This window comes from Rissa tridactyla, chromosome 1 (genome assembly GCF_028500815.1).
Source record: "Rissa tridactyla isolate bRisTri1 chromosome 1, bRisTri1.patW.cur.20221130, whole genome shotgun sequence".
Classification (NCBI taxonomy): domain Eukaryota; kingdom Metazoa; phylum Chordata; class Aves; order Charadriiformes; family Laridae; genus Rissa; species Rissa tridactyla.
In genome coordinates, this window is record NC_071466.1 from 82666088 (window position 1) to 82692828 (window position 26741).

General features: G+C 37.8%; 1 protein-coding gene across 3 annotated transcripts in view; it reads left to right on the forward strand.

The window, feature by feature from the left end:
* The window catches only part of WWC3 (WWC family member 3), a 105321-nt gene that overhangs the window by 47392 nt on the left and 31188 nt on the right, over window positions 1-26741 (forward strand). For all 3 annotated transcript variants that reach the window (XM_054205350.1, XM_054205369.1, XM_054205359.1), the window contains exons 5-9: window positions 612-691; window positions 8002-8131; window positions 12887-13036; window positions 15134-15207; window positions 24313-24555. In XM_054205350.1, coding sequence (XP_054061325.1) covers window positions 612-691; window positions 8002-8131; window positions 12887-13036; window positions 15134-15207; window positions 24313-24555 — 677 coding nt within the window. The remainder of the gene's footprint in view (window positions 1-611; window positions 692-8001; window positions 8132-12886; window positions 13037-15133; window positions 15208-24312; window positions 24556-26741) is intronic.

Consider the following 26741-nt stretch of genomic DNA (forward strand, 5'->3'; position numbering starts at 1 on the left):
GCCCAACCTACTCAGGTAGCTGTTTTCATAAAACCACAAAAATACGATTTTGGAAACATTGCTGCTTTGTCACTTTTTGATTTATGCTCGTTAGTTGGATAAAGATAATTGGTGGGGGGATTGAGAGGGCAGGACAATATAAAAATAACTAGAAAATCAGGCTGACGTTTCTGGGTGAGAGGCCACTTCTTCTGCCAGTGATTTTGTCCCAGATTGAAAAATTAATAGCCTTGAATGTTCTGTCTTTTTTTAAGTTGACTAAAGAGCTGAAGACAGTTGAGAGCTGCTTATTTTCTACAAGGGGAGAAGAAAAATCATGTGGACTCAAACTTGCGAGCTGTTAGCATAAACTATTGGAGATAGAAAACCAATAGAATAGATGAGGAACCTAAATACGTTGAAAGCTGAATGTTGTGCCTGCTATTTGATTGGGTCTTATATTTCAGAAAGTCTTCTGTTATTTTAACACAAATTTTAAAGCAAAAAAAGAAGAGAACTTAGATTATCACTTCTGCTTTTTTTAAATAACTTAAGATTTCGTATTTAAAAAACATTTGTTTTTATTGTGAAAGATTCTGTTACACATTACTACTTTATTTTGTTATATTCAGCTTTCTAGGCTAAAACGAGAATTGGCACAGATGAAGCAGGAGCTGCAATATAAGGAAAAAGGAGTGGAAACTCTGCAAGAGTAAGTTAAGAGTTTGTGGGAGGGTACTTTTTTTTTCTTTATTCTCGTTGGAATGGATTTCTTGGAAAACTGTTGCCAAAAAAAAAGGTTGAAACCTCTTAATTGCTTTGCCTCAGAGTTTCTGCTATGACGGTGATCTGGGATGAGAACAGTGTGAAATGATGGAAGAAGGGTTAGATGGAATTGATTGGAATGATGATTTCATAGACCCACATGCAAAAACAGTTTTATAGGTCTTGTTCTTTAATTTCTCCTGAAAATGTTGTTGAGGTGGAATTAGATTTTAAAAATACTTTTCAAACATTTTCTGGAGATACCTACCATCTGGGGCACAGCCAGAAGCACCATGCAATGGAGTAGTTTTCCTGTGAAGAGTACCAAGGCTTTCTGGCTGGGCAGAATACTTCTTCTGGGGGGGAGCCTGTACACCACAACACTGCTTCTGCTTTTACCTGATGGTCGGACCGTCTCTTTCTGCACAGTATAGCTTATTTATGCGCGTGCAATACATCTGATCATCTGTGAGACCTTGGATTTTGTTGTGTGTGTGCAGAATCAGTGCATGTAAATGTGATTTCTTGTCTCCTCCCTGGGAGGAAAGGTAGCTCGGAGCAATTTGCTGCTGCTCCCAAGGCTATTAGGGAGCCCATGCTCCGTTTCCATTACGCTTAGTGGTGGCAAAGGTTGTGGACTGCTGTGGTAGCCCTCTCCCTGCTACTTAGTTGAGGTTTTTCAGCCTGGAGAAAAGAAGGTTCCGGGGAGACCTTATAGCAGCCTTCCAGTACCTAAAGGGGGCCTACAGGAGGCATGGGGAGGGACTCTTTATCAGGGAATGGAGCGATAGGATGAGGGGTAATGGTTTTAAACTGGAAGAGGGGAAATTTAGATTAGATATTGGGAAGAAATTCTTTCCTGTGAGGGTGGTGAGGCACTGGAACAGGTTGCCCAGAGAAGTTGTGGATGCCTGATCCCTGGAAGTGTTCAAGGCCAGGCTGGATGGGGCTTTGAGCAGCCTGGTCTGGTGGGAGGTGTCCCTGCCCATGGCAGGGGGGTTGGAACTAGGTGATCCAGCCTTCCAGCCCACACTATTCTGTGATTCTGTGATTATTCCTGCAGGCCATCAGATGGGAACTGAGTGACTTCCATCTGTGCTCTACTTAGTCATCTACACATGTAGCACATAAGCAGGAAGCCCAGTGGGATAGGGAGAGAGGTTGCCAGGCCATGGAAAAGATGGCAGGTAAACACAGGTTGTCGAGACTTCCAGATCTGCTCAACAAGGCCAGAGGCTAGACCATATGTTGAACAGCTCTTGGATTTGCCTTGGACATGTGGCCATGCATTTAGAAATCTCAGCCGTTTTTCCAGCATGCATGTGAACGAACTGCTCAACGCAGGCACTTCCTGAAAACATTGGAACACATGTCTAATGTGTTTTGCAGCATAAGTACAGTATCGGTGGAAATATCTTGAAGCTTCGGATTTATTGCATTGGTGCTACAAAGCATGGGTGCATATTTTTGCTTCAGGAATCCTGGCAAAGTTCCAGGGATCCCAGATCCCAGGGATCCCATTAGGTTACTTATTTTCCAGCTTTGATTTTGATTGGTATTACAGTAACAAAATGATATAAAGGGAACTACTCAGATGTTACTTTTAAAGAAGAGGGAGTAGACCATGCCCTTCATACTGGTTATTAGGGGTTTTTTTTAAGCTTACAAGGTTCTTTTGTTTTATAATGCATTTTAAAAGCTTCAGAGAAGAAAACTTGTTCAACTAATCATTCATTAGCAGATATAATGTAATCATTTTCAGGCATTAATATATTTTTATTGACTACTCAAAGCATTTACAGGTATTTAGGAGAGTTGTTAATGTATGATATTAACTGGAAATTAGTAAAATAAAGCACTCAGTATATTGAAACAGTAATATTTCAAGTGTAGTCAATGTTTTAGGATGGTGGCTTAGATCCGTAAGCAGTAACAGAAGTAAAGCAATTTTGTCTTAAGATTCTTAATTGTATTTTCTTTAAGTAAGTAAGAATTGCTTTGCCTTTTACTTTATTTGTTTTCCTTCTCCTGATTATTAGATTATTTTAAGGGTATAGGTTCAATTGTTTTATAAAAGGACTGACCACTTGACTAGGATGATGAAAGTATTTGAAACTCAAGATTGTTTTAATTAATATAATTCATTTGCGATAGTCCAGCAAAGTAGTGCAACTTTTTGAAAAGTAAAGTCTGTCAATGATTAAGAATGCAAATGTTAGTTTTGGATTTTAGCCCAAGTGAAGTTGCCCATACTCTATGATGGGGATATAGGGGGACATTCAAGAGAAGAACTATTTTAAAGCATATCTGATTAGTCAGTGGTCGCTCTAATCATCTAGTTTAAAAGTTCAAGCATGACAACTCAGTACTTCAGTGCTGCTCGTTGCTGCTGTGTCTACAGTTGCTCTGTCCCATTGGCACACTGTGTGGTATTTGTTGTCGCTTGCTGAAGCTGGGGAGAATGTTTTGCCTGTGCGTTATCCAGGATTGCAGTGAATTTGTCAGTGTTTGTGCCTTGCTGAGCTCTGCTTTCTGCAGTGACTTCTTCACTTGTGAACCAGAGGCTTGTGGGTTTTGTTTTCTTTTAAGTATTTTTTAGTTGCCTTTCTGGTAAGCCATGTGCTTTCTTTTGAGTATTTTGCTTCTGGTATGAAGTGAACAGATTTGGAGTGTACTTGCACTGTCTAACAACTGAAGAGAGAAGTTTCTCTAGCCTCCTCGTGTAGTCAGCAGACAAATAATGGCTAAAAGCCTAACTGTGCTCTAGGTTGTCCCTGGGTGATCTCTCCCCTGCTCCTTTTGTTGGGAGAAAAGAGTCATTCAAGTTGAGTACCAAAGGTGAAGTATTTTACTTTTTCCACATCTACAAAGTAAGTGTACTGTGTGAAAGGAAACTCATCGGTCCTTCTTTAAAATAAAAAGTCTGGGACCTCCCCCCCTTCCCTTTTTTCCCTTCCCTTTTTTCCCTTCCCTTTTTTCCCTTCCCTTTTTTCCCTTCCCTTTTTTCCCTTCCCTTTTTTCCCTTCCCTTTTTTCCCTTCCCTTTTTTCCCTTCCCTTTTTTCCCTTCCCTTTTTTCCCTTCCCTTTTTTCCCTTCCCTTTTTTCCCTTCCCTTTTTTCCCTTCCCTTTTTTCCCTTCCCTTTTTTCCCTTCCCTTTTTTCCCTTCCCTTTTTTCCCTTCCCTTTTTTCCCTTCCCTTTTTTCCCTTCCCTTTTTTCCCTTCCCTTTTTTCCCTTCCCTTTTTTCCCTTCCCTTTTTTCCCTTCCCTTTTTTCCCTTCCCTTTTTTCCCTTCCCTTTTTTCCCTTCCCTTTTTTCCCTTCCCTTTTTTCCCTTCCCTTTTTTCCCTTCCCTTTTTTCCCTTCCCTTTTTTCCCTTCCCTTTTTTCCCTTCCCTTTTTTCCCTTCCCTTTTTTCCCTTCCCTTTTTTCCCTTCCCTTTTTTCCCTTCCCTTTTTTCCCTTCCCTTTTTTCCCTTCCCTTTTTTCCCTTCCCTTTTTTCCCTTCCCTTTTTTCCCTTCCCTTTTTTCCCTTCCCTTTTTTCCCTTCCCTTTTTTCCCTTCCCTTTTTTCCCTTCCCTTTTTTCCCTTCCCTTTTTTCCCTTCCCTTTTTTCCCTTCCCTTTTTTCCCTTCCCTTTTTTCCCTTCCCTTTTTTCCCTTCCCTTTTTTCCCTTCCCTTTTTTTTTTAAAAAAAAAAAAAAAAAGTTTTTTACATTGCAGACATTTCCCCTTTTTGTTTCCTTTTCTAAATTTTTGGTCTGCATAATTTTTTTCCTTCTTGTGCTAGGTCAAATCTTCAAGTTACTGCCAAACTAGAAAGGCATGCATCCTGTTCAGCTGTTTTAAAGCCATGTTCTTCGCTTTATTTCAAGTACAAGCCAAGAACAATATTAGGAGCTGTCACACGTTGGGCTTTACATCTGGCTGAATGTTTGCTTTGAAAGTCTGACCAGAATGGCATTATGAGCAGGTATCGGAACCTGCTGTCGTGCGATTCCCTCTGCAACTTCTGCTGGGTATAGCTCTCAGAGAAGAGACAAATTTTGTGAGGGTGGTGAGGTTACTCAGTATTTCCATCATTTTATGTTGGTGTCTGATTCAGATGCCTTTGTTAAATGCAAATCTATTGCATTGACATTTTCCACGTACAGTGTCTGCCTTGGACTGTGTTTTGTTTTCTCCTCTTTTCAATTTTAGTAAAATGGCTTAGCCATCTTTGAGGAGAATTAAAAAAAACAGCAAAACAAACCCACAAAACAACTAGAGAAAAGTGGGGTTTTGTGGGGGAAGAGAGGATTGAAATCTTTTTTTAATAGCTCTACAACTCCAACACAGAGTTTAGAACTTTGTAGTGCTGCGGCTTTTTGTTAGGGGGTGTATTTTCTACGGTTTCATCCAAATTTGCCAGTGTCGTGATAAGCCTTTGGACATCACAGTCTGCCCTTGCCCACTGGAGACTTTCTAGAGCTGACGGTTTCAAGCCTGCAAAGATCCCACCCTGCACAATGGTGCTCCTCAGCCTCCACAGGTGCCTCTGCCCCGAGGTGCGGCTGATCCTGTTGCAGTCCAGAGTTGCAGGGTTAAAGATGAGCCTTTCCTGGAATGAATCCCTTCCTCTGACGCGGCAGGCAGCAGGGAATGAGGGTGAGGAGCAGTTCCTCCTCTCCTGTGTTTTCAGTGACCCTTCAGAGCACAGGCAGGAATTTTGGAGGAAGAAGGCGTTTAGCAACAAAGGAAATGAAAACTCAGCCAGTTGGCCGCAAGAGCGGAGGGAACGCTGATAGAATTTGTGAGAGACGGGGAATTGGGACTGACTAAACAATTCGTAGCTACAGACTAGTTTAGAGGATATGAGACCTGACAAGAGCTTTAAAATTAGATTTTAACTCAACTACAGACATGTGCTTTGGTGAGGATGGGGGGAGTCTTGTGTCTTTGAAAGCACATGAAGGAAAAAAGAGGAACATGGAAACTGCCCTATAGGTCTGAAACTATTGCAAGTGTATTAATAATCTGTGTATCCTAGAAACCTCTTCCTCAGAAAATACATACTTTATTCATAGTTTTATGTACTAGTTGAATGTTATTTAGATTCATGCAAAGATCTAATCTGTATTTGTATCATGCTATTTTCCATTAATAAAATGGAAGATTCCTGTTAAGTTTGTGGCTTTCAAAACTAGAGCTTTGTGAAAGGAGGAAAAAAAAATTAACGGACAATAAATAACAAGTAATTTTGTAAGATACTTAAGTCAGTTTGGGTTGACAGCAATACTGATTTAAGCTCAAATATTTCTGGCAGTAGGAACTTTTCTGATTCTTTCCTTAAACAAGTATCAATTCATAAGTTGGGCTCTAAAGTGACGTCCAGGAACATGAATATGTGGGTAACTGGACAAAAATCTGGTTGAAATTAAATAATTTCCTTTTCCTGAAATGCCACCTTGGACCTGGCAAACAGTATAATAAGCAGTTGTGTAGGAGGCATTTTCAGGTCTAATGTTTGGGTGGAATCTATGTTCTTAACATTAAGGTAACCTTCAGATAAAACCACATTTTACCTTTTTCATGTAACTTTCAGTGAACTGGATTAGTTGTTTTACCATGGTTTTATTTAATCTTTTCAGGATTTTAACTAAAAATTAGTGAAGACTCAAGTAAACATCTTAAAAGGAAAACAAAACTAATCAAACAAAAAAACCAGCTTTAATGCACATGACATTTAAGCCCTTTTTTGTTCTTGAACCAAAAATCATAAAGGCGTATACATTTTTCTTACACAACATGGGGAAAATTATGCTTAAGCAGAAAGCTTGAGGTTCAGAATTATTTTGTGTTGTCTCTAAAAGCAGGAACTGTCAGAAAAACAAACAAACCAAAACTGTAGAAACCCAAGCTGCATTTTTTTTCCTAAATACTGTGAGCTGCACAATAAAACCACAGGATTTTCATTCAAGACTTTTGATTTTTCAATTTAATATTTTAATTTTAAAACAAGTCATCTGCTGCAAGTGGAATTTCACTGATTTTGTTTAACCGGCAGAACATGTTGAGTGAGTGTTGTTGACACTCCTAGCTTAATGTAATACCTACTTTGAAACTCTTAGTTATTCTAAATATTTTAAATAGAGTTTGAGTATTCTTGCCATATATGTGTAGCATACTCTCTCCTACTACATCTTTTTATAAACTGATGTCCTGTGTAACGACCGACGTATGTTTTATCTTTAATACCATTAACCAGAGACACCTTTTCCTGGAAATGTTCATTCTTAGTGTTGGCTTAGAGAACATTACACATACCACTTTTTTCTATATACACACTTTCTACGCTAGATTAACAGGAAAATTGAGGTTTTCATATTTTAACAGGAATTTAGCGCAGTTTTCACTAATTGCAGTGGGTAGCCTGTTAAAATCCCATAGCCACTTGTTATAAGTCTGGTCTTGTTCTTTATCTATAAATCAAAGCAAATTAACAAGATGACATTCTGGACTAGGCTGCAGTGTCCTGATCTGTTGTCCTTTACTATTATGCACTGTTGGAAGAAAAAAGTTGAAATCTCAGACAGTGGATGTCCCACTTAAGATGAGATTTTTTTATTATTTTTTTTTATGTCAAGTTGGAAACATTAGTAGTACTTCAGCCTGATGTAGTGAGTAGCGCTCTTGCTTCTTGCTGAGTTTGCATTTGAAATCTTCTTGGATGGTCCCATGTGATGTTCTGTAATGCGGGATGATGATGTCTTCTAGAAAAGATACTCAAAGATGCCCATAATGTCAGAAAACCATTTGCAATACAATTTTAGGGATTAAAAATTTTTAGGGATTAAAAATTGTTAGAAACTTCTAAAGCAAGATCAGATAGAAGTCCTGGAAGAGATGTTACAATGTGTGGTGCTGCATGGAAAATGTGACAGCTAGACTGCTAATATCTTTATCTTTTGAGTTATTGCCTTGTAGGTTAGTTTTAGGTTAACTTTACCTTTGTTATGTGAAATAGCCCACAGACATTGCTGTAGGTAAGATCTGAATTAGGACATTAAAACGAGGAAATTTGTTGGTTCTGCAAAACCTGGGTAGGTAGTTGCATTGCTTTGTCTTTAGAGTGTACTTGGCACTGAGTGCTGTGTTAATTCCAAGTAGAGTATAATTTTATTCCTGGAAATTAAGCAGTACATGAATAAACAAGAGGTTATAAAACATCTATGCACTTTATATTTATGTGAAAATTCCTGAATTTGTCTTAATCTTTTCAACAGGATTGATCGTAAGATGTCAAGTGCTCATACAAATTATAGACTGGATGAAGCACAAGCTATAATGAGTGAGCTTCGAACCATAAAGAAAGCTATATGCACAGGTGAAAAAGAAAGGCAGGACCTTATGCAGGTAAAAATATGCTACTGAACCAATAGCTGCTAAAAAGTAGTAACTTACCTCTGTTTTCTTGTTTGTGATTGCATTGGGGCTACCAAGTTTAAATAAGGAAGTGGAGTGGCCTAAACTGATTTTTCTGTTTGATAATTGCCAATAGCAGGCAGCTCAAAAGAGGTAAGTAGTCATTGTCTATACTGTGAACACGAGTTTTCGTACACAGTTCATATTTTTGTCTTAGATAATGTACTGTCCTTATATTTAGATCATCTTTATTGAATATAGCTTTCCATTGCTGCTGACTGTATCAAAAACTACTATGGAGTAATTAGGCTGCATTTATAAAAAAAATCTTTAAGTTTTATGGTATTGTTTAATGTCTCTTTGTATCACCAATAATGAAGTAGGACTGAGAATTCATGTGCTAAAATGTTCATCAGTTTGTCTACCGTGGTTTTCCTTTTATAAGCATTTCACAAAACTGGATCTTTATGTCACTATGCTGCAGCTTGGCAGTTCTCCTTTTTTTTGAAGCAAACTCTCCTTTTAAGTACCCATATCAAGACACGTGTTAATTTCAAATGTTCCCACAAAACCCTCAAAGAGTACGATTAGATACAATGTATACAGAAACCATCATGCAAGCTTTAAATTATTTTATGAATAATGAGCATGAGGATCAAGGGGAGATACATGCCTGAGTAGTCATCTAACTTTTGAATGGATTCTTCATCCTGCTCCGAGCTCTCAGTTGCTGTGTCTGCATTGTTAATGTGATGAGAGCTTGATCAAAGAGCCATGAGCCTCTGCCATCACAGGGACATTGGTATAGACTTGCCCAAAAATGCTACAGATATAGGGGGATGACAAGGACAATTTTCTTCAAACTGCTATATGGAAAAAGGCATTTTTGTTACCTAAATTTTCATGACCGTACTAAATTAGTATTGTCATTCAGAGATTTTCTTCCAGTTTTCTCTGCAGTAGCATTTTGCTGTTTTGTTGTGTGGTTTGTTTGTTTGTTTGAATTGTTAAATGATATGGGTAGCGTGCAATCTACATATAATGAATTTCCATAGTTACACAATTATTCAGGCTCCAAAGCATTAGACAAAGGTCAGCTGATGGACCACAAATCCTTGTTCAAGTAGACACAACACTTAAGTCACTATGAAAAGTTTCTGCCTTGGCAAGTTTTAATGTATTTGATATTTCGTGTTGGCCAAGTTTTAAAGTGATTCTCAGTCTTCCACATGCCTGGCTAGCAACAAATGATTAGAAAGGCAGTTCTTCATGGGTGCAGTGACGCACATTTTAGGAAACTAACTTGTAATTTAAAAAGTTGTGTGTGAGATCTTGGAGCAGCTTAACTATTGGCCTTGTTTTTACTCCTCCACTAGATTTCCCCCCCCCCCCCCTTATATTTTCAGTCCTCAGTGGCACTAAATCCAGCTGAAAACATTGAGATGCCTTGAAAATCTAATCTGCTAAACCAACTTTAAATGTACTAGCAGTTTCTTTAAACGCAGCGTTGAGAGAGTTAGAAGTCTAGGATCAAGCTTAGCAGCAAGGATTGGGCAATGCTGGCAGCAGCAGAATGTAGAGGTTGCACAAGACAAAAGTGAAAATGAAAAGTGTTGCCATCCTTCTTCACGGGTCTGTGATGTACAGGAAATAACAGTCTAGGAGGTATCATTTTTATAATTAATGACAATCTGTTGTGATAGCATCCAATAATAGAGATGTAGTCCAGGAGAATCTGGAAAATATTTGTTCCACACAGGCCTAGCGTGCGAAACAGTTCTGTGTGTTTTGTTGCAATTGTAATAAGTAAATGTAATGCCATAATTTACATGATCTACAGTTGTAAAAATTGTGTGTAACTGCCAACTTACTGTGTTCAGCAAAAATATCCAGCTTTCTGCCTGATACTTTTTTTAAAATTATCCCCAAAAACCTTAAGTTATTTTTGTTGTCACCAAACTTTTCTGTGCTTTGCCTTTTTATAATTAGTTGAAGATTATTGTTATGGATTTATCTAGCTTTGTCAAACAAGTGCAAGTCTATTTTAAGTATCTTCCTAATGAGTTCAGAATTTGTTTTCTATTTCCTATCAATTATGAAATTGTTTTGTCCTCAAAAATGCTATGTTTTAAAGCTATTGTTGGTAAGACAAGCTTTCTTATGTAAAAACGTTTTGTTTCGAAAGCTGTTTATAGACGAGTTTGAAGTATTCTGTAAACAGATGAGGATTTATTTCAGAGAAAGGAAATAGACAGTTTCTTACTATTTCTTAATTTAAATCTGGCCAGTGTAAGCAACAGAACTAAACATAGTAGAAGTGACGCAGTCATGTGTAGGTACTTGGAAAATTGTGGCTGTCATAGAAATATGATAATTGGATTGAGTTGTGTGGGAGAGAAGGCTGACAAGGGAAGAAGAGGGCGGTCAGATTTAAACTGGGTGCTGTGGTTACAAATAAAGCCAAATATACAGTGTCACTGCTCAAAAAAAGTGGGTGAACATTTTGTATAAGATGGAGTAATCAAGGTGCGTGGTTAGATTCCTGAAAGCAGCATGTGTCTCTCCCCTCCCATTCCCTTTCATATTTTTGCTTCTATTCCAGTATGTGCATATGCTTTTAAAATGTTGTCCTTTATCTCTAGAAAGCAGTTGAGTTTTTGTGCTGTGTGGTTTTTTTTTTTTCTTTTCCTTTCTTTTCTTTACCAGCTAAATAGACTAAATAGGTTAGATAGGAACTGCACTGAAATTGAATGTGGCAGAGAGCTCCCAAATCTGGTAGCAACAGATCAGCGATGAAATGACAGTGCTCATTTCTCTCTTTTTGGGTAAGTCTGGGCTGGTGTGCGTAGAACCCTCACATCCCTACGATAGGCTGATCTGGCAGTTTCTGTGGGATTGCCATAAACAATCCACAAACCCCAGATGAAGGATGGACTCCTCCATATAGCTAAGGAGGAGTCCGATATTACTCCTAGCAGCTTATGTAAATTGTTTCTATCTAAAAGTATGCTAACTCAGGTTGTAAATTTCCATGTTAGGATTGCTGGAGGCTGTGCTTTCACTCATCCAACTAGGACACAAAGCATATATGTTTATCCTAGAGCGTAGTCATCTATGCATGTAGATGTAAGTTAAGGTGATGCTACTTGGTGATTGCCACCTGCCAAATGCTATATAATTTTTGAGTAGTATCCAGGGTTCGGCAGCTGTGCCCAGTTAGGAAGCCTGGCCAGCAGCCAAGCATCCCTTCATTACTTAATTGGAGATGCTGGAGGTTGTCAGAAGCACAGCAGGAGCGTGTGAAGTAGCTGAAATATGGGAAGAAGTTTAGATTGAAGTTCTGAAATCAGGACCTTTGGTGTTACATATGCCTTAACATAATATATGTTGGCCGAAAGTGCCAGGCGTGACACAGCTTTTTTGAGAGAAACCTCAGACTTTCTGTTTCCTCAGTTTTTGTTCATGTCACCATCTCAGCTTTATTGGGAAGAGCGCAAGTTTGATGTTTGTGTAGCCATGATTTGAAGTTCTTATATCCATGTCATAAACCCATTAGGGATCCATCTTGATCCTCAATACAGCAGAAGGGATGATTTCCAGTGAGTTTTGAAGAAGAGTGTTGGATGGGACTCTGCAATTCTCAATTTTCATAAAGTGGAAGAGACCCTGGTTTTATTTTTTGCCTTGTTGTGGAGCAGTTCATTTTGCAGCAAGTCTTGGAGAATAAAGCTAGGGAATAGCTAGGGACTTCTCAGCAATGTAACTTGAAATTGAATTTTGCTTTATCAGGACTAAGAGGAAACTATTTTGTTTGTCCTTTGTACTAAGAAGGACATAGCAGGTACCTACTTCTCTCCCTGCCTTTTACCTGTAGGAAGAAGACGAAGTGTGTGTTCGAGGGGTAGCAGGGAGGAGCAGAGGCTCCACACTCTTGTGTCTAGGGATCCTGCCTGTTCCTTTGCCGTGTACCAGGCTGTGTGTTCTCCCTCTTCTTCATCTTCATAGTGGAGGCAGGCATGAAGGAGGGACCAACATATAGTGAGAATGAAGGGACAGACTATATATGTTGGAAATGGAGGCCACCAGAAAAAGCTGCTTTTTCTGGCTGGTTTCAATCCTACTGCAATTCCCGTGGATGCTTCCTGGGCTCTGAATGTGGACGCCTTCATTTTCCCTTTGCAGACTGCTTGAGGTCTCAGCTTTATCCTCACAGTTTATGTCATTGTCTAGACATCTCAGAGATGTCCCTTACTTAACCCAAAGTGTTAAATATCTCTAACTCTGTGAACCTTCAGTAAGGGAGCACAAGGACGAAATCAGCTATCATAATAATACAGTCAATACAAGGTATTCATCAAGTTGGATGTGATAGCAGTAGTGGCTAAGGAATGTAACCTGCACAGAAGATGGCAAAAGGGCAGGTGAGTCACATTTGTCTTCCCTCTCAGCTAATCTGAAAGTTGACTGTAAGCTGTACAAAAGTTAAAACATTCATAGATCTAAAACAAATAATTGGGAAAAAAAAAATCTGTTTACTGTTAGATGCATCTTTTAAAAGAAGAGGTTTAGTTCAAAGCAAAGCTTCTGTGTGTTAGTAACACAATGATGCATTTTACTTTGTGTAAACAGCTCTTTATAGGCAAGCTACCTGTCATATTTTTGAATAGATTTTTTTTTTTTGTATTAATGAAATAATTTTAAAATTGTTTTTTTCTTATTTTTTTTTTTTAATCTCTTCTCCTGTAGAGCTTGGCCAAGTTAACAGATGGATTCAGGAATAGCTGTTGTATTACAGATTCCTTGCAGGATCTCCAGCACAATTCTAGTTCACTCAGTGACTCCTGTTTACCTCAACAACACTGCGATGCTTGTTCTCAGACTGACATCACTGGAGAGGTATGTGTTCCTACGTGAGACGTTTACTGTAGAAAATAAGCTGGTTTTGTACTACAGTGATGCATCGTTATTTTCTATTTTAATTTAAGAGGTGCTGGCTATAGCAGAACAAAAAATCCAAAGCAATATTGGTAGCGAGGGAGTTGCGTTTGCTTATTGTTTCCAGAGTATGTGAACAGTGCTCATGAGTGGTGAGCTTTGTGGTTCTGCTAGTTCTCAGGTCAGTGACAGGTAAAATCAGCTCATGGACTTAGCCAGCCCGGCAGAGCACTTCTCACATCATCACTTTGGTGACCGCAGGTTCCTCTCTGAGTAACAGCGCTTGCTGAGGTGTCCATGGACCTCTTCTCTTCTTGTCACCAGCTCTGACTTACTGATAATTGTAGTGATGCAGGAAGGAAGAAAATGCTTTGGCCAGCCTGAGTTACAGTAGAGACCGATTGTGTGTTAGGGCTTTGGTAGTAGTGATAGATGTTTTGGTTTTTTTTTTTTTTTTTAATTTAAAAAAATAAAAGTCTTGTTTTTATCGTGCTTGTCATCATCCTTCATGCATACCAAAGATGTAGGGTAGACCTCTGTTCGTTTCTCCTGTCTGAGACAAGGGAAGTATTTGTTAAGAGTCCCAAAGTATGTTTCTTAAAAACTCACAAAACTTCTGCTCTAGTCTGTCATACCTTTATGCTCAAATGTGCCTTTAAATGTGGTATTTGAGAGGAACATATTCTTTGGAAGTAGTTCTGTGTGAATGAAATTGTGTATTCCAAATAATAAAAGTTTGGCTTACACTGTATAAGCAGCCTAGCTGTTCTTGAGCAATAAAACATTTGCTTCTGTCGATGAGATTGACAACCATGCAAGAAGACAACCTATTTGTAGTTTGATAGTACTATAGTTTGGGTGTTATTCCACATTTGGTTAGAAATTTTTATTGAGCTATACAAGTTTTTAATTGTAGGCTTGTATCATCCCATTTGTCCTCTATTATTATCTTCTGCTGATGACTAGTTGCCAAGTTGGATGTCTCCAAAGGGCCTCTACAGAAGAGGAAATTTATGTTTTTAAGAAGATAGACTCCTAAAGCACCTAAAAAAACCTTAGCTAACACCGGGCTGTCTTTGAGTGTGTTAGGTAGATGGTGCCTTTGTATGTAATTTTTTTGGACTGGTGGGGGATGTGATTATTGAATTCCAAAATGAATTACTAAAGGGAAAATAGCAACATTTTCCCATTCACAATACACATTGAGTGCCATCCAAGACAAGCCAAGTATAGTCTGAAAATTGTGTTTATCGGTTATAGATTTTTTTTTTTGTTAGAAAAATAAAATACGTAATTATGTTAATTGTTTTCCTGAACTATTAGTAGTGGAATGTGAGTGAAAAAGAGGTGGAGTTAGACATGTGATGATGAAGAGAGCAAAAGCAGCAGTTAAGGGAGAAATCCAGAGGCGCAGCAATGCACTTAAATAGGGACTTAAGGTCTAACTATTAGTCCGTGTGCAGACTTCTGAAGGAGGGGAACTGCTGTTGCCCTAAGATGGAGAGAAGTTGCTGTAGAAACTGGAGTGTATACAGTAGGAGTTGTAGCATAAATGAACTATGACTAGTTCAAGGATTGGGTGATGTTTTTGTAATAGTGCTTAAAACATACTAATGATCTAAGCGCTGGGTAACACATCACAGTACTGGGAATGTAATCTGAATTACTTCTAATTAAACTATCCATGAAATAGCAGTATCAAATAGTAAAATATTTCAATTAAAATTACTCTTTGTGTTTTAGGCTTGGATAAAGTTGAAAAGATTTGATGAATGGATCAATGATTCTGTTCGCTAACCCTTGATTTCCAGGATCGTAATTTATTGAAAGGGCTCATCTATCTTTTGTATTTTTAGCAATAAACCGGTTTTGTATTTCTAAAGCGTAAAATTGATTTTTACTATGTTATTACTTAAAGCATTGAGGTTTTTTAGTAAGTCCAGTAAGTGAGACTAATTTATCCCTTTCTTTATTCTGAGAGTGTTTTTAACATCTCATTTCTCCTTCTTTCCCGGCCCCCCCCCCCCCCCCCCCCCCGGCTCTTCAACTCTGCAAAAGTTTGGGTTTGATGACAAAACAAGACTTGTAGACAAAGTAAGACTGAACTGGCAATATGAAGAGGCCAAGAAAAGGTAATTAAAGACAAATTTGTTGTGTTTTGTTTTTACTCTTGTGATTAAAGTTTTTAAAGTAAAACTGGAACCAGCCTCCTAGATGAAATGTCTGTCGTTAGGAAGACTAATTTGCTTACTATTGAGTAGTTCACAGTTAATAAAAGCTTAGGTAAACATAAGACTTTATCATAAGATTATTCTGTTTGTTTGCAGAGATAAAGCTAAATGTCAGCCCTGTTCTACACTTGTATGAACACAAAATTGCAGTAGTTTAATTGAACTGTTTTACATTCTCCCCCCTGCCCCACTTTCTCAAACCTCGATATAAACAGTCTTTAAATTTACACTTATCAGCCTGGTCTGTCAGTACATTCGGAGCTTTGCATACCTGTGTTCTAAGTTCACTGTACTGAAGTCATGAACTCGGTGTGAAGAAAACGCAGAACTCCCTGTGAGATAAATGAAGATGTTCAGAGCTGAACAAAAGGGTACAGAAATATAAATGTTGAGATTGGGGAAAAAAAAATCTGATAAAAATGGAAAGAAAAAAAAAATAATTACGTGAAATAGATTAATTCTTCACTAAGTCCTCCAATCTAATTATTGCTGATTGTAATTATTTCTTTTGTGAAGAAATTTCTTTTGTGGCTTTATAAAAGTAATCTATTCTTACTTACTACTGTTTTAAAAATGCTATCTACTGGTATTATTTAGTGGGTCCTCATTTAACCTCATTGTTTTCAAACTCTTTGCCACATATTCAGAGCAATAGTGTAGTATAGATGATGACTTTAACACAGTAATTTTATACACTTATTATTTTAATTTGTGCTGATAGAGCATTCTCTTATTAAAATTGTCTGACAATTAAAACATGTATAGGAAACTTAGAAAACCCTTAGCTTTAATTTTTTTTTTTTTAAATTAGTATTTTTCTTTTTTCTCTTCAACTTAATTTTGCCAGTTTTTTACATCAGTGAGAGCAAGGGTTAAAAAAAATTCAATACTTTTGCCTCATTTTTTCCATATTATGGTGACTCTTTCTTTGGGGGAAACTGGAATGCTGTCATATGTCTTGGCAGGGATTGGAAGCTTTATAGGTAATTTGCCATTTTGTTGTTCTTGGAAAATTTACCCACATTTGGACGCAATACAGGCTTCCAAAAAAAAAAAATTAAATTGGTGCAAGCATGTTAGAGATACACAGCTAAATCTTCAGGATTTGTAACTGGAATGAAAGTCTGCATTGTAAAACACTGCATGTGAATACCAGCAACTACTACCTAATATAGATTAAATAATTGGGCAAAGAAAGGGCAAAACAAAATTCCGTCAGTGTCCTGTTTGGTCTCAGGCTTAATTCTTAGCATTTACTAGCCCAGGGATTTAGAGATTCATGACAGTTGCTGAAAGGAGGAGGGTAGAATTTAATTTTATATGGTTTAGTTCAGCAGAGCCACTGGTGCTGCGGAGATTATATTAAATGATTTTAGTTCGTGTTTCTGACGTACCTTTTCTATGTGTTTTTCAAAACAATTCTCTGCTTGTGTGTTACTGTAGGGGAAAGACAGACGTGGGGAGGGTTTTTTTGGTGTGATTTTTTTTTTTTTAAAGTAACAGAAGTATTTCTCAGCTGGAAATGTCGAACATTTGCTTATGCATGGAATGCAGTATTTCTGAACATCAGATGTGAGCTGGGGTTTGATGTTAATTATGTGTAGAAAATCCGGGTAACTAACCTTCCAACTAGAGAACAGTAATTGCAGTAAGGGTAGTTTGCTGTCCTGGGATAGCAGCTCTGACAATGGTTCGTTATTTAGCAAAAGCATGTTAGTCGCTTTAAAATAGTAGCCTTATTCTGCCCAGTATGTTGTACGGAAGTAATCAGCTTTCAGCTTTTGAGTGGAACTGCACAAAGCTCATTGCCCCTACCAGTTATCTCTGTGGTTGCATTCTTCATTTATCATGCATTCCTTCCCCTTAGCTTGCTGGCATTTCTGTAGGGCTTTTGTCTCTACTAAATATCTTTGTGTTTGGTGAAATATCTACTGTTACTGCACAGTGTGGGTGAGGGAATGTGCTGCCATGGATTAAAATCCTCAAAGTAGAAAATTAAAATGCTACAGTATGTCACAACTGTAAAGCAGGATATTATGACTACTTTCTTGTCAAACGGGGTGTGGAAACATGTAGCAAATAAGTACAACAGACAAACTGTCTTATTTCCAAGTTTTAATGGGAGACTTTTAAAGTACATTGTAGAAGGAAAATATGTCTTTTGCCTTAAAGGGAAGCAGGAAAAAAGCCTCACAAACTGAAGGGCAGCATGTTGCATTTTAGTCACTCTTATGAATCCAGCCAGAAGATCCTACAGCTCTAGATACGATATTTGCTGTATGTAGTGAAGAAGTTTGTTTTTTTTTTTTTTAAAAAATGTTCTCTGTGTATGGTGTCTTAGCAAAGAAATGCACTGTTGGGATTTCTGAATGAACTGTCTTGCGGAATTCAGGAGATGAAACCCAGTGATAGTAGAAAAGTTGGCTTATACTCCCAAAATATCTCTCCTCCCTCATAAAAGATAATTTGATTTTAATTCCTCCTTCAGAAATGTCTCTTAACTACTGAGTGGTTTGGCCTTTGCATAAATTAAGACATTCACATAGCTTTTTTTTTCCACTTCAGTTTCTCACTGGAAGGAAGTTGAATGATTTGCAATTTAATTTTTCCCCTGGGTGGGTTCTGACATCTTCAGCAGGCTGGGGAAGCGGTCCTCTCTCCTGTGCCTGATCCAGGCTCTGGGAGGAGGCGTGGAAATTCTACTTTTTAACTCGCCAATCATGCTGAAGAGAGGCTCAATCACTTTTTTTCTGCTCTTTACTCTTCCCCCCCATTATTTTTAAATAAACTATACCTTATTTCCATGAAATTTCTTCTCTCAGATCTGTCAGTGTGGCCCTCCAGAGAAGCAGGAGGGGAGGGAGGACGGTCTTTTTGAACAGACAGCCCCAAGCTGCCTGGATAAATACCGTTTTCAGTTTCAGTTGCTATTTCAGTGAGACCACCTCTCATGAAAGCATTTGCACACTGGAAAGTGTACCCCTCGAGCAGTTTTCTCAATAGACTGTTTCAGAGAAAGAGAAATCAAAAGCAAATTGTTTTTCTTTGATAACTCTTTAAGTTGTACAGTTCAGTATAATGACTACGTGAAGAATATTAGCAAATAATCATGGAACATTACTGCTGCAGTGCCTCATATCCTGCGAAGTGTATTTAATCAATAGATGAAAAATGATACCTCCAATGAGAAGCACCAACATTTTTAACTGTAATTTGTTTAATTTTTTAAATTATCATGGTAGCTGACTTTAATGGACTAACACATCCAAAGATCTTCAACCAGCTTATCTAATTTGGGTACAAAAGCAGTACTTTGTTTATGCCTTCTGTAAATCTGAATTCAAAGATGTTCAATTGTTTAAATATACAGTGGCTGTCAATAGATTTATTTTAGCCTTGAAAAAGCCTCCTCCTCAGCTATGCTTAATACTTCCACATTCCTTGTAAGCATGCTACTTCTTTATTTTCAGTATAGTTGCTGAATAGTTACTTTCTTGCAAACTTGTTGTCTCATTACCAAAACTAATTTTCACTTGGGCTTTTAAAAGCACTAGCACTAGCGTGTCAGTGCAATTTGTGCTTGTACTGCCAAAAATACATTTTGGTTGGATATTGATAGCAAGATTCCAGTACTGATACAGTAACATAGTTAAGTATTTTCCTGTTAAAATTCATCTGGTGTAGGCAGGTTTCAAGGTGTAGTTGCCTAATTTCTAGTGAAATTCAGTGGACTTGTATGCTTTATTCTGCTAAACTAATCTGAAAATCCGATTTAGGGATTAATTAATTTGTCTGATATCACACAACTGTCAGCTCAACCTAAATCTCCCGGTGTCAATTTTTAAACATAAAACTTTTTCTTTGAGTTATAAAGGGAGCTGAGCTGTGCTCTTGAACAAGTTTTTATTATACCAGTTTACCTGTGAATTGGGGAAAATACTGATTCCTCTCCTCCGTTGATTTTTAGCAGTCTTTGCAATTTTCCTAAAAGCGAATACCTAATTTTATCTGCAAAATGCTATAGACTCTAAAGATTTCATTAGTGACTTCAACCAATTTAGGACCTCCTTGTTATTGAATCGGGCTGCCAGGAAGGCTGGATATTCTACAGAGCATACTCGTGTTGTCCGCCAAAGCCACAGTGGCACATACTTGCAGGAACAGCCAAAGTAGACACAGTGGAGAAATTTTGTGAGCATTTGGCTGAGTTCCCCAGCTGCTTGTTCTTTCCATTTCTTTCTTCCCCTTTCTCTAGCCTTCCCCTCTTTGGATAGAAATCATAATCCACTGTCAAGAAGGCCCATAAATACCAGAAATTACCAAGTTCTTACCCTCTTCATTATGTGTCTTCAGTCCCACAGACACCTCTGGGTGGGTATTGCATGTAGGGGAAGTTCTCTGTTACCTGAAGTGTCAGAGAACTGAGTCCAATTATAAGCCCATTCTAAGCCTAAGGAAAAAAATAAGATGGGCTGATTTATGTTGATCATCTTGGCACATTTGTGTGATCTTAGCCACTGTTCTTCTCCATATCATAACTGTGGATTTTTTTTTTTTCTTTATTTTATCCCCACCAGTCTTCCCGTACCACAGGTAGCAAAGGCCTCAGCTTTGGAGCGGTGTGATATGTCACCCAAAAGTCTAGGCATTTATATGTAGGGGGGTATTGTTTGGTTTGTTTTTTTCCTTGGAAAATTCAAACAAAGTAAGTTCAAAGAACTTGTTTAAGCTAGAAAGACCAGAGTTTGTAGGTTAGGAAGTACCAGCTATAGGATACCCACAATTTGTCCCTTTTATGAGCATGGGTTAGGATCTTTGTATTCCTTCAAAGTATTTCCCTTTCCAAGACATCTGCCTTGTTCATAATGTTCAGTCATAGTCTAAACATGGGGTTAATTGTAATTGTAGATCGGACTCTTTAATCTCACAAAAAGTGATTTTTACTTTAGTCTTGTTTCTCATGCTATATTTTAATCAATAACCTCTTCTAAATTGAAATATTCTCGAGCTCAGCAGTATAATTTCATTAGTGCTGGGTTCACATAGCAGTCTTGAAAATGAGGTTCTAGATGCTAACAAAATATTTTAGGTTCCCCAGATATTTCCAATGACAGAAGAATTGCCCTATTTTGTCTAGGGAGGTCTGTGTAGATATATAACAATTTCACTCTGAAAATATATGCTTTTTGTCCCCATGATGTAGTTTGTGTAGTAAACTACTGGCTGTACTGATCGCCACCCTCATGCTATGCGTACGTTATCTTGGGCTAGGCATCATTCTAGCTACATTAGCGTGGCTAATTCAGGGCAAATTTGCCATTTCTAATCAGCGTTTACTTAAATCACCAGGCTAAACCTTTGTCTATTCCGTCTGTGCCCCTCCTGCTTTTCTGCTTAACAGGAGCTGTTATGTTCATCTCCATTCGAAATTTTTAAATACTGAAATAAGCAGCAAGTCGGTCTGCCTACCTAGGAAACCAGTCATTTGATACCACCTACTCGAGCATGGAATGCAAGCTCCTCAGCACTTGTTATGCAAGGATGGGAATGGGCAAAATGCCTGGAATGTTAATGGCTCAAAATTAACTGTTTTTTCCCCAGGTATATGCTAAATTGCTATATCAGTAGTGACCTCAGTATCTGGCAATGGGTCAGATAAAAGTACTCTTTTACAAGATAAAAGTACTCTTTTGCAGTGGCTACACCTGAGTAGTAGTATCTTAAAAAAATACCCACTAGGAAGGAAAAATGTGTTTGAAAAAGAGAGGCTTCATAAAGGATCCTAAATCTGTGTCCCCCCCCCTTTAAATTGCAATCTATGTCATGTCATTAATCTGTTTAAACAGGTGTTTAAGGTAGGTGAACATATGCACTGATTCTGAAAACGCAAAACAGACACTTTTTTGTAACATACCAGCAGTGAGAACAGGTATAAAATCTGGCACAGTGAAATTGCTTATTTATGCCTTTATTGTGTTTGGGAAGAAGAGCTAGCATTGGGAGAAGACAAATAGCAATTATGGACCATGTTTAAAATGATTTTTTTATTACGTTTTTAGCAGAACTGAATATGACTCCTCAGATATTTTTCTCAGATATTTTTCTTAGGTTTGAGTGAGAGAGACCATAGAAACCTTAGGGATGTTTTCTAGCCAAGGAGATAAATTTTAAAAAGTTTATCACTGGCAGCTTTTTGAAACAACTTGCCATACAGAGGGAGAACTCAGTGGAAAGCAAGCAACAAAATTCCCCGAAAACTTTGGTTCAAGAAATGCAGGTTGCAGAAAACTGGCTTACTGATGCTGAAGTTCCCCTCCCAACAGATTCCTGCATCATGTAGTGCTTTGTGAGTGGTTTTTCTTTGCTTAAAGGGAAAACAGAGATAAGAAGAGCTAACTGAAATGCTAAGAGTGTCAAGGGAATCAAAGTAAATACCTAATCAGATTTTGGAACGCTTCAGTGATACAAACCTTATCCACAGCAGTACTTTTCCCTTTAATAACAGTATAATTAAGTTACTGTAGGATATTTTCCTACTTTCAAAGCATTGTCATGATAAAAATTGAGGGGAAAAAACAAACTTTAAACTGGAATGTCATATACAAAGGGAATTACGTGCTCTCAGCAAGCTCAAGAGTCTAAATTAAAACCTCTTGTTTGGGGGTGGTGTTTTACTCTACAGCCAAGCTGATTCAGTGGTTAACTGGGGCTGAAAGGTGGGATCCCACCTTCCTGTCTTGCCTGCTGGTACTTCTCTCTTCCTTGTTGCCTGCAGTAGCATTTATTTGCTCCTGTGATCAGCTTCTTACCCAGCTCACCCTGCATTAGAAAAATAGCTATCAAAACAATTATGAGTGTTAAAATGAAGGAGAGAGTCAGTCCTTTGGCCGTCTTATAAAACAAAACAGAGATTTCATCAGACATGTCTCATCTATGAACGTGCTCACTCAAATACCTTGCCAGGGCTCATCTGATTCACGGATCTGATGCCAAGCTTGCCAAGCTGTGATAACCCATTTGTACCTGAACTCTGTAATGCTGTTGAGAGGACCTTGAGCACCCATTTGTTTCATTTGGCACTGAACCTTTTAGAATTATGCTGTATACGCCTTCAGGAGTGTTTACTGAATCTTTAACAATGCAGGGTAGGGGAGAGGAGGGATCCTAAATCTGCTCGCTCTTCCTGGCCCTGGTGTTTGGTCGATGGGGCGAGGTGTTCTTCAGGAAGCTGCATCTGGAATTCATGCACAATAGCTGAGGCATGAAATATGTAGACTATACGTATTGATTCACAATGGCGCTTTCAGTAGCTATTGGCAGGAAGTTGGTTGTTAATGCAAGGAGGAGGAAATGGTATTGAAGGGCTTGATAAAATATTCTGCTTTAGACTAAAATGTAACATAATACACAAGGTCTTTACTTGCTGTAAATGAAATCTAAGGGGGAAAAAATGTTTTTGACAAAACTCACAGTAAAATTCCTATCCATATATGAATGCAGTCATTGCAAAATGACTTATATTGATATTTTATTTCCCTTCCCCTGATAATAAGATGGCCAAATACTTTCCAGATGTCAGTATGAAATAAACATTGCATGCGGTTTTGATTTTAGATGGGGAAAACCTTGCATTTGTCAAGTCTGTGCTTTCTCTTTTATTCGTAAACACATATTATCACACCGTGGATCTTCTGTTTGTTTGTTTGTTTGTTATGTGCTTTTACCTTGCTTTCTTTGTTATCTTTTCTTTCTTACCAAATATTTTAGAAAAAAGGATTACTTAAACTAACTTACCAAATGAATCAGTGCATATCCCACTTTTATGGCTGGCTTTAAATGTGCTTTTACTTATTTATTTATTTATTTTAAGGGTGGTAGTCTTTTATGGTGCGCTGAACTTTGAATGCTACCATTTCAAAGTGAAGATGAAATTGAGGTGTACAACTGCATAACTTTTGTACAATACTGTAGTTTCAAATGTTCAAAAATGAGAAAGCTAGATTTTTTTTTTACTTTTCATTTTAACTCTAGTGTTCTAAAGTTGTCTAAATTGTCCATTGTAAGGCAATATAAATACCTAGTATAAATAAATACCTAGCAGTAAAAGAGTGTTCTCCCTGTTATGGTTATATACCTTTTGATTTTGCCAAAAGAAACATTTGTGAAATTTCTAGCTTTAGGGTTCTTTGTATATTTATAAGAGTTCAAAATTTGTTTTTAGCAGAACACTTTCTTAAGAATAATTCCACAGTTGACATTTTAAAGCTGTTGTTTTGTGTAGTGGTTCAGCATATTGATATAGGAAGCTACTTTTGGCTATAAAGCCTACCACAAAAAAAATCAAATTAGCTTATTTAATTGATGATGGATCCATCTAAAGCCACCTGTATTTTGTAACCAGGAAGTCTTTTATCCAGACCTATATTTTTGTTTTACTGACAGCTTATTTATTCTTAAAATTTTGTTGTTGGTCAGGACTGCCTAATATTTTCAGCCCCTTGAACTATTTGTCTACTGAGGTGGGACATGAATATACAGACCTATTGTCACTAGATAAGCATCCCCTCTTCATCGCCTTCAGCTTCTCACTGCGCTTTTGAAATCCCAAGTTAAGATCTGATAGCGGAAGAATGAGGAATGAAAGGACGTTCAATTTTATCCGCTGTACAGACAGCAAACTCAAGAGCTCTAAAATATGAATTGATTTATTACAAAATGAGAAAGCTGTGAAGACAGATACTGTTTGTGTGATAGATGAATGCCCTACAGTTCTTACACAGCTACATGCTTAGGAGCACTTACAGTTCTTTGGTGTTTTAAAAATACACAAAAAAACCCACTCCAGAAACAAATCATCCTTCCAAACTCCTCTAACTTTTCTTGTTTCAAAATTTAGAAGAAAAAAGTCACAGAAGTCAACAGGCTGCACCTTTTGGTATTTTTCCTCTCAATTATCTTCATGTTTGTCTCTTCTGAGTTTTGAAATATATTTGTCCTCTTTTAAAGAGTTTCGAATATACAACAGCAGCTGGCCTTGCTAGACAATGAATCTTGGCCAGGAATGGCTGAAGCGGACAGGGACCGTCTTCAGCTCATCAAAGAGAAGGAGGCGCTTCTTCAGGAGTTGCAGCTCATCAGTCAGCAGAGGCGATCCCCAGAAGACATTGCACGTTTGGAGGAAGAAAAAAGACGCTTGGAGGATGAAATTCAACGGGCTAGAGCAACGTCTGCTCATGGGGCCACTGAAAGGTTTGGGAACTTAAATAATTTTCTTATCTACTGTAAGATCCATATAGGTAGTTTCAAAAGTCAGAGTATGGAATTTCACTGTGTTTAAGAAACAAAAAAAAATGTTACGGAGTAATTTGGTAGTTCTCCTTTCATTCATCTAAAAAGCTTGAATAGGAATAAGAGATCAGAATAGAGTCACAGAAGATGCTTGGAAAAAGTCTGAGTGATATTGTCTCATGATAGAGACCTGAATAACACCTGGATAGTGAAAGATTTTTCTTTAATTTTGCAGTGGAAAAATATCAATCTCCAAAAGCATCAGAACAAATATATTTTCCTGTATTTCGTTTCTGCATTATAACAGGGAAGTTAAATGATTAAGTTTTTACTGCCTTTTGTATACAATTTTTCCTCTTAATTTGCAATCTCAGCAGTGGGAGCACATCCCAACTCTGACATTCAGAGAACGTAGTAAATGGAGTTATTCTTGAAAACGTAAATCAAATATCAAGTTATATGTAAAAATAAACAACCCCCAAAACATATTAATGGAAACACTGTGTTTATTTCAAAGTTGCCCAGTTTTTCCTGTAGCCGAAGAAATGGACAAAACCTCTTAACCTCTTTTTGTTACCATAGACTCCTTCCAGTCAAAGTGAGAAAGCACTTGTTTCCCAGACTCGCTTCCCTTAAATTGTGGTAAACAGCCAGGTTTGACACTTGAGGAAAACTATATGAACCAGCTTTAATGTGATCTGTGTGAAGGTTAATATTTACATAATTAAGACACTTTTAAAATATTTGGAAGTGCCTTCCATATACAAATCTTGAGGACTTCAGTTCCTTTGAAAAGGCTTACTTCAGACAGTAAATTCAGGCAATAAATAGAAAATTCACAGCCAACCTACAGTTCAGTGTTAGATATTTTGCAATTTTTTGCAATATCGTTACATTGGCTTTCCAGCTTAAACTGACAGAAAAGGGAGTTCACTTTACACTGCAGTGTAGTAAGTTTTATTTGTTGTTTTTGGGCTCTGGTGTTAGGTAGTGCATACTATGTTGGCAAGAAGACCAGGCTATTTTTCCATGTAGTTCATGCTGTGGAAACCAGCGTTCCAGTGTGATACTTGATATTTCAAATGCTAGCAAAAAGTTGAGTAGAAGTTAGAATAATATTGAAGACCACTCTATTTTTGTGTAACAAATTGGAGAAAAGCTTAACTATTAGTAGCTCTGATCTATTTGTTTGTTTGTTTTAGGCTCAGGAATAACCCAAACCATTCCTAGATCTGCTTTTCTATTTCCACTTTGTCTTAATCATGAACTACAAGGAAGCTTCCTCTTTAAATAATAACCAGTTCTGTTGTGTTAGTGAGTTTTAAAGGCACCGAGTTATGCACAGATCAGAACTAACTTCAAATCTGTAGGACAGAGGTGGGGTTTTTTTTTGTTGGGTGTCTTTTGGTTGTTATTGTTTTAGGATTGGCTGGCAGCCTTAGTTGGGGGCATTTCTTGCCCTTTAGTGTAGGTACCTACCTTACAGGATTGATTACTGTGGAGTGTAGGTTCCTAAGTTTGATTTTTGAAGTAGATGGTGTGGATACCCCTTCTTTCCCCTGGAAGCTTTTGAATCAGTTAAGTTTCTTGCATCCATTTGTCTTTTTCTTTTGGCTCCTGCATGCAGTGCCTTTATCATGTGAGTTTACATAGCTGAGCTGCAGCCTTCCTTGCACCACTTGGTTAACCTGGTTTGAGACCTACAGAAGCAGGAGAACAGCTTCAGTGTTGCACACACTTGGGTGTGCAGCTTCTGCCAGGTGGTTGCAATGAAGGGATCCTCCCCAGAGGGCAGTGGGGTTGCTGGAGCGTAGTGCTACAGCCCCTTGCCAACATATGAATTGATGAAGTTGGAGGCCAAAGAAGTTGAGAGATTTATGTTTTTACTGCTAACAAAGACATTTTTTTTTCATATCTTAACCATCCAAAGTTTATTGAAACTAATGCTGACATTTTGTATTATCCAGAAAGACTCCTTTTTTGTTGATAATTTTTTTTTTTTTATCCTGCCTATTAACATTGAATTCTAACAGCTGTCTTTGCAGTTGAGGAAGGTCTGAAGCCCTAAATAAGTTTGATCTGCTTTCTCTGAATTGTCTGTCAGAATCCCAATTTCCAGCTAACTTCTCAGTGCGGGGCTGGAACAG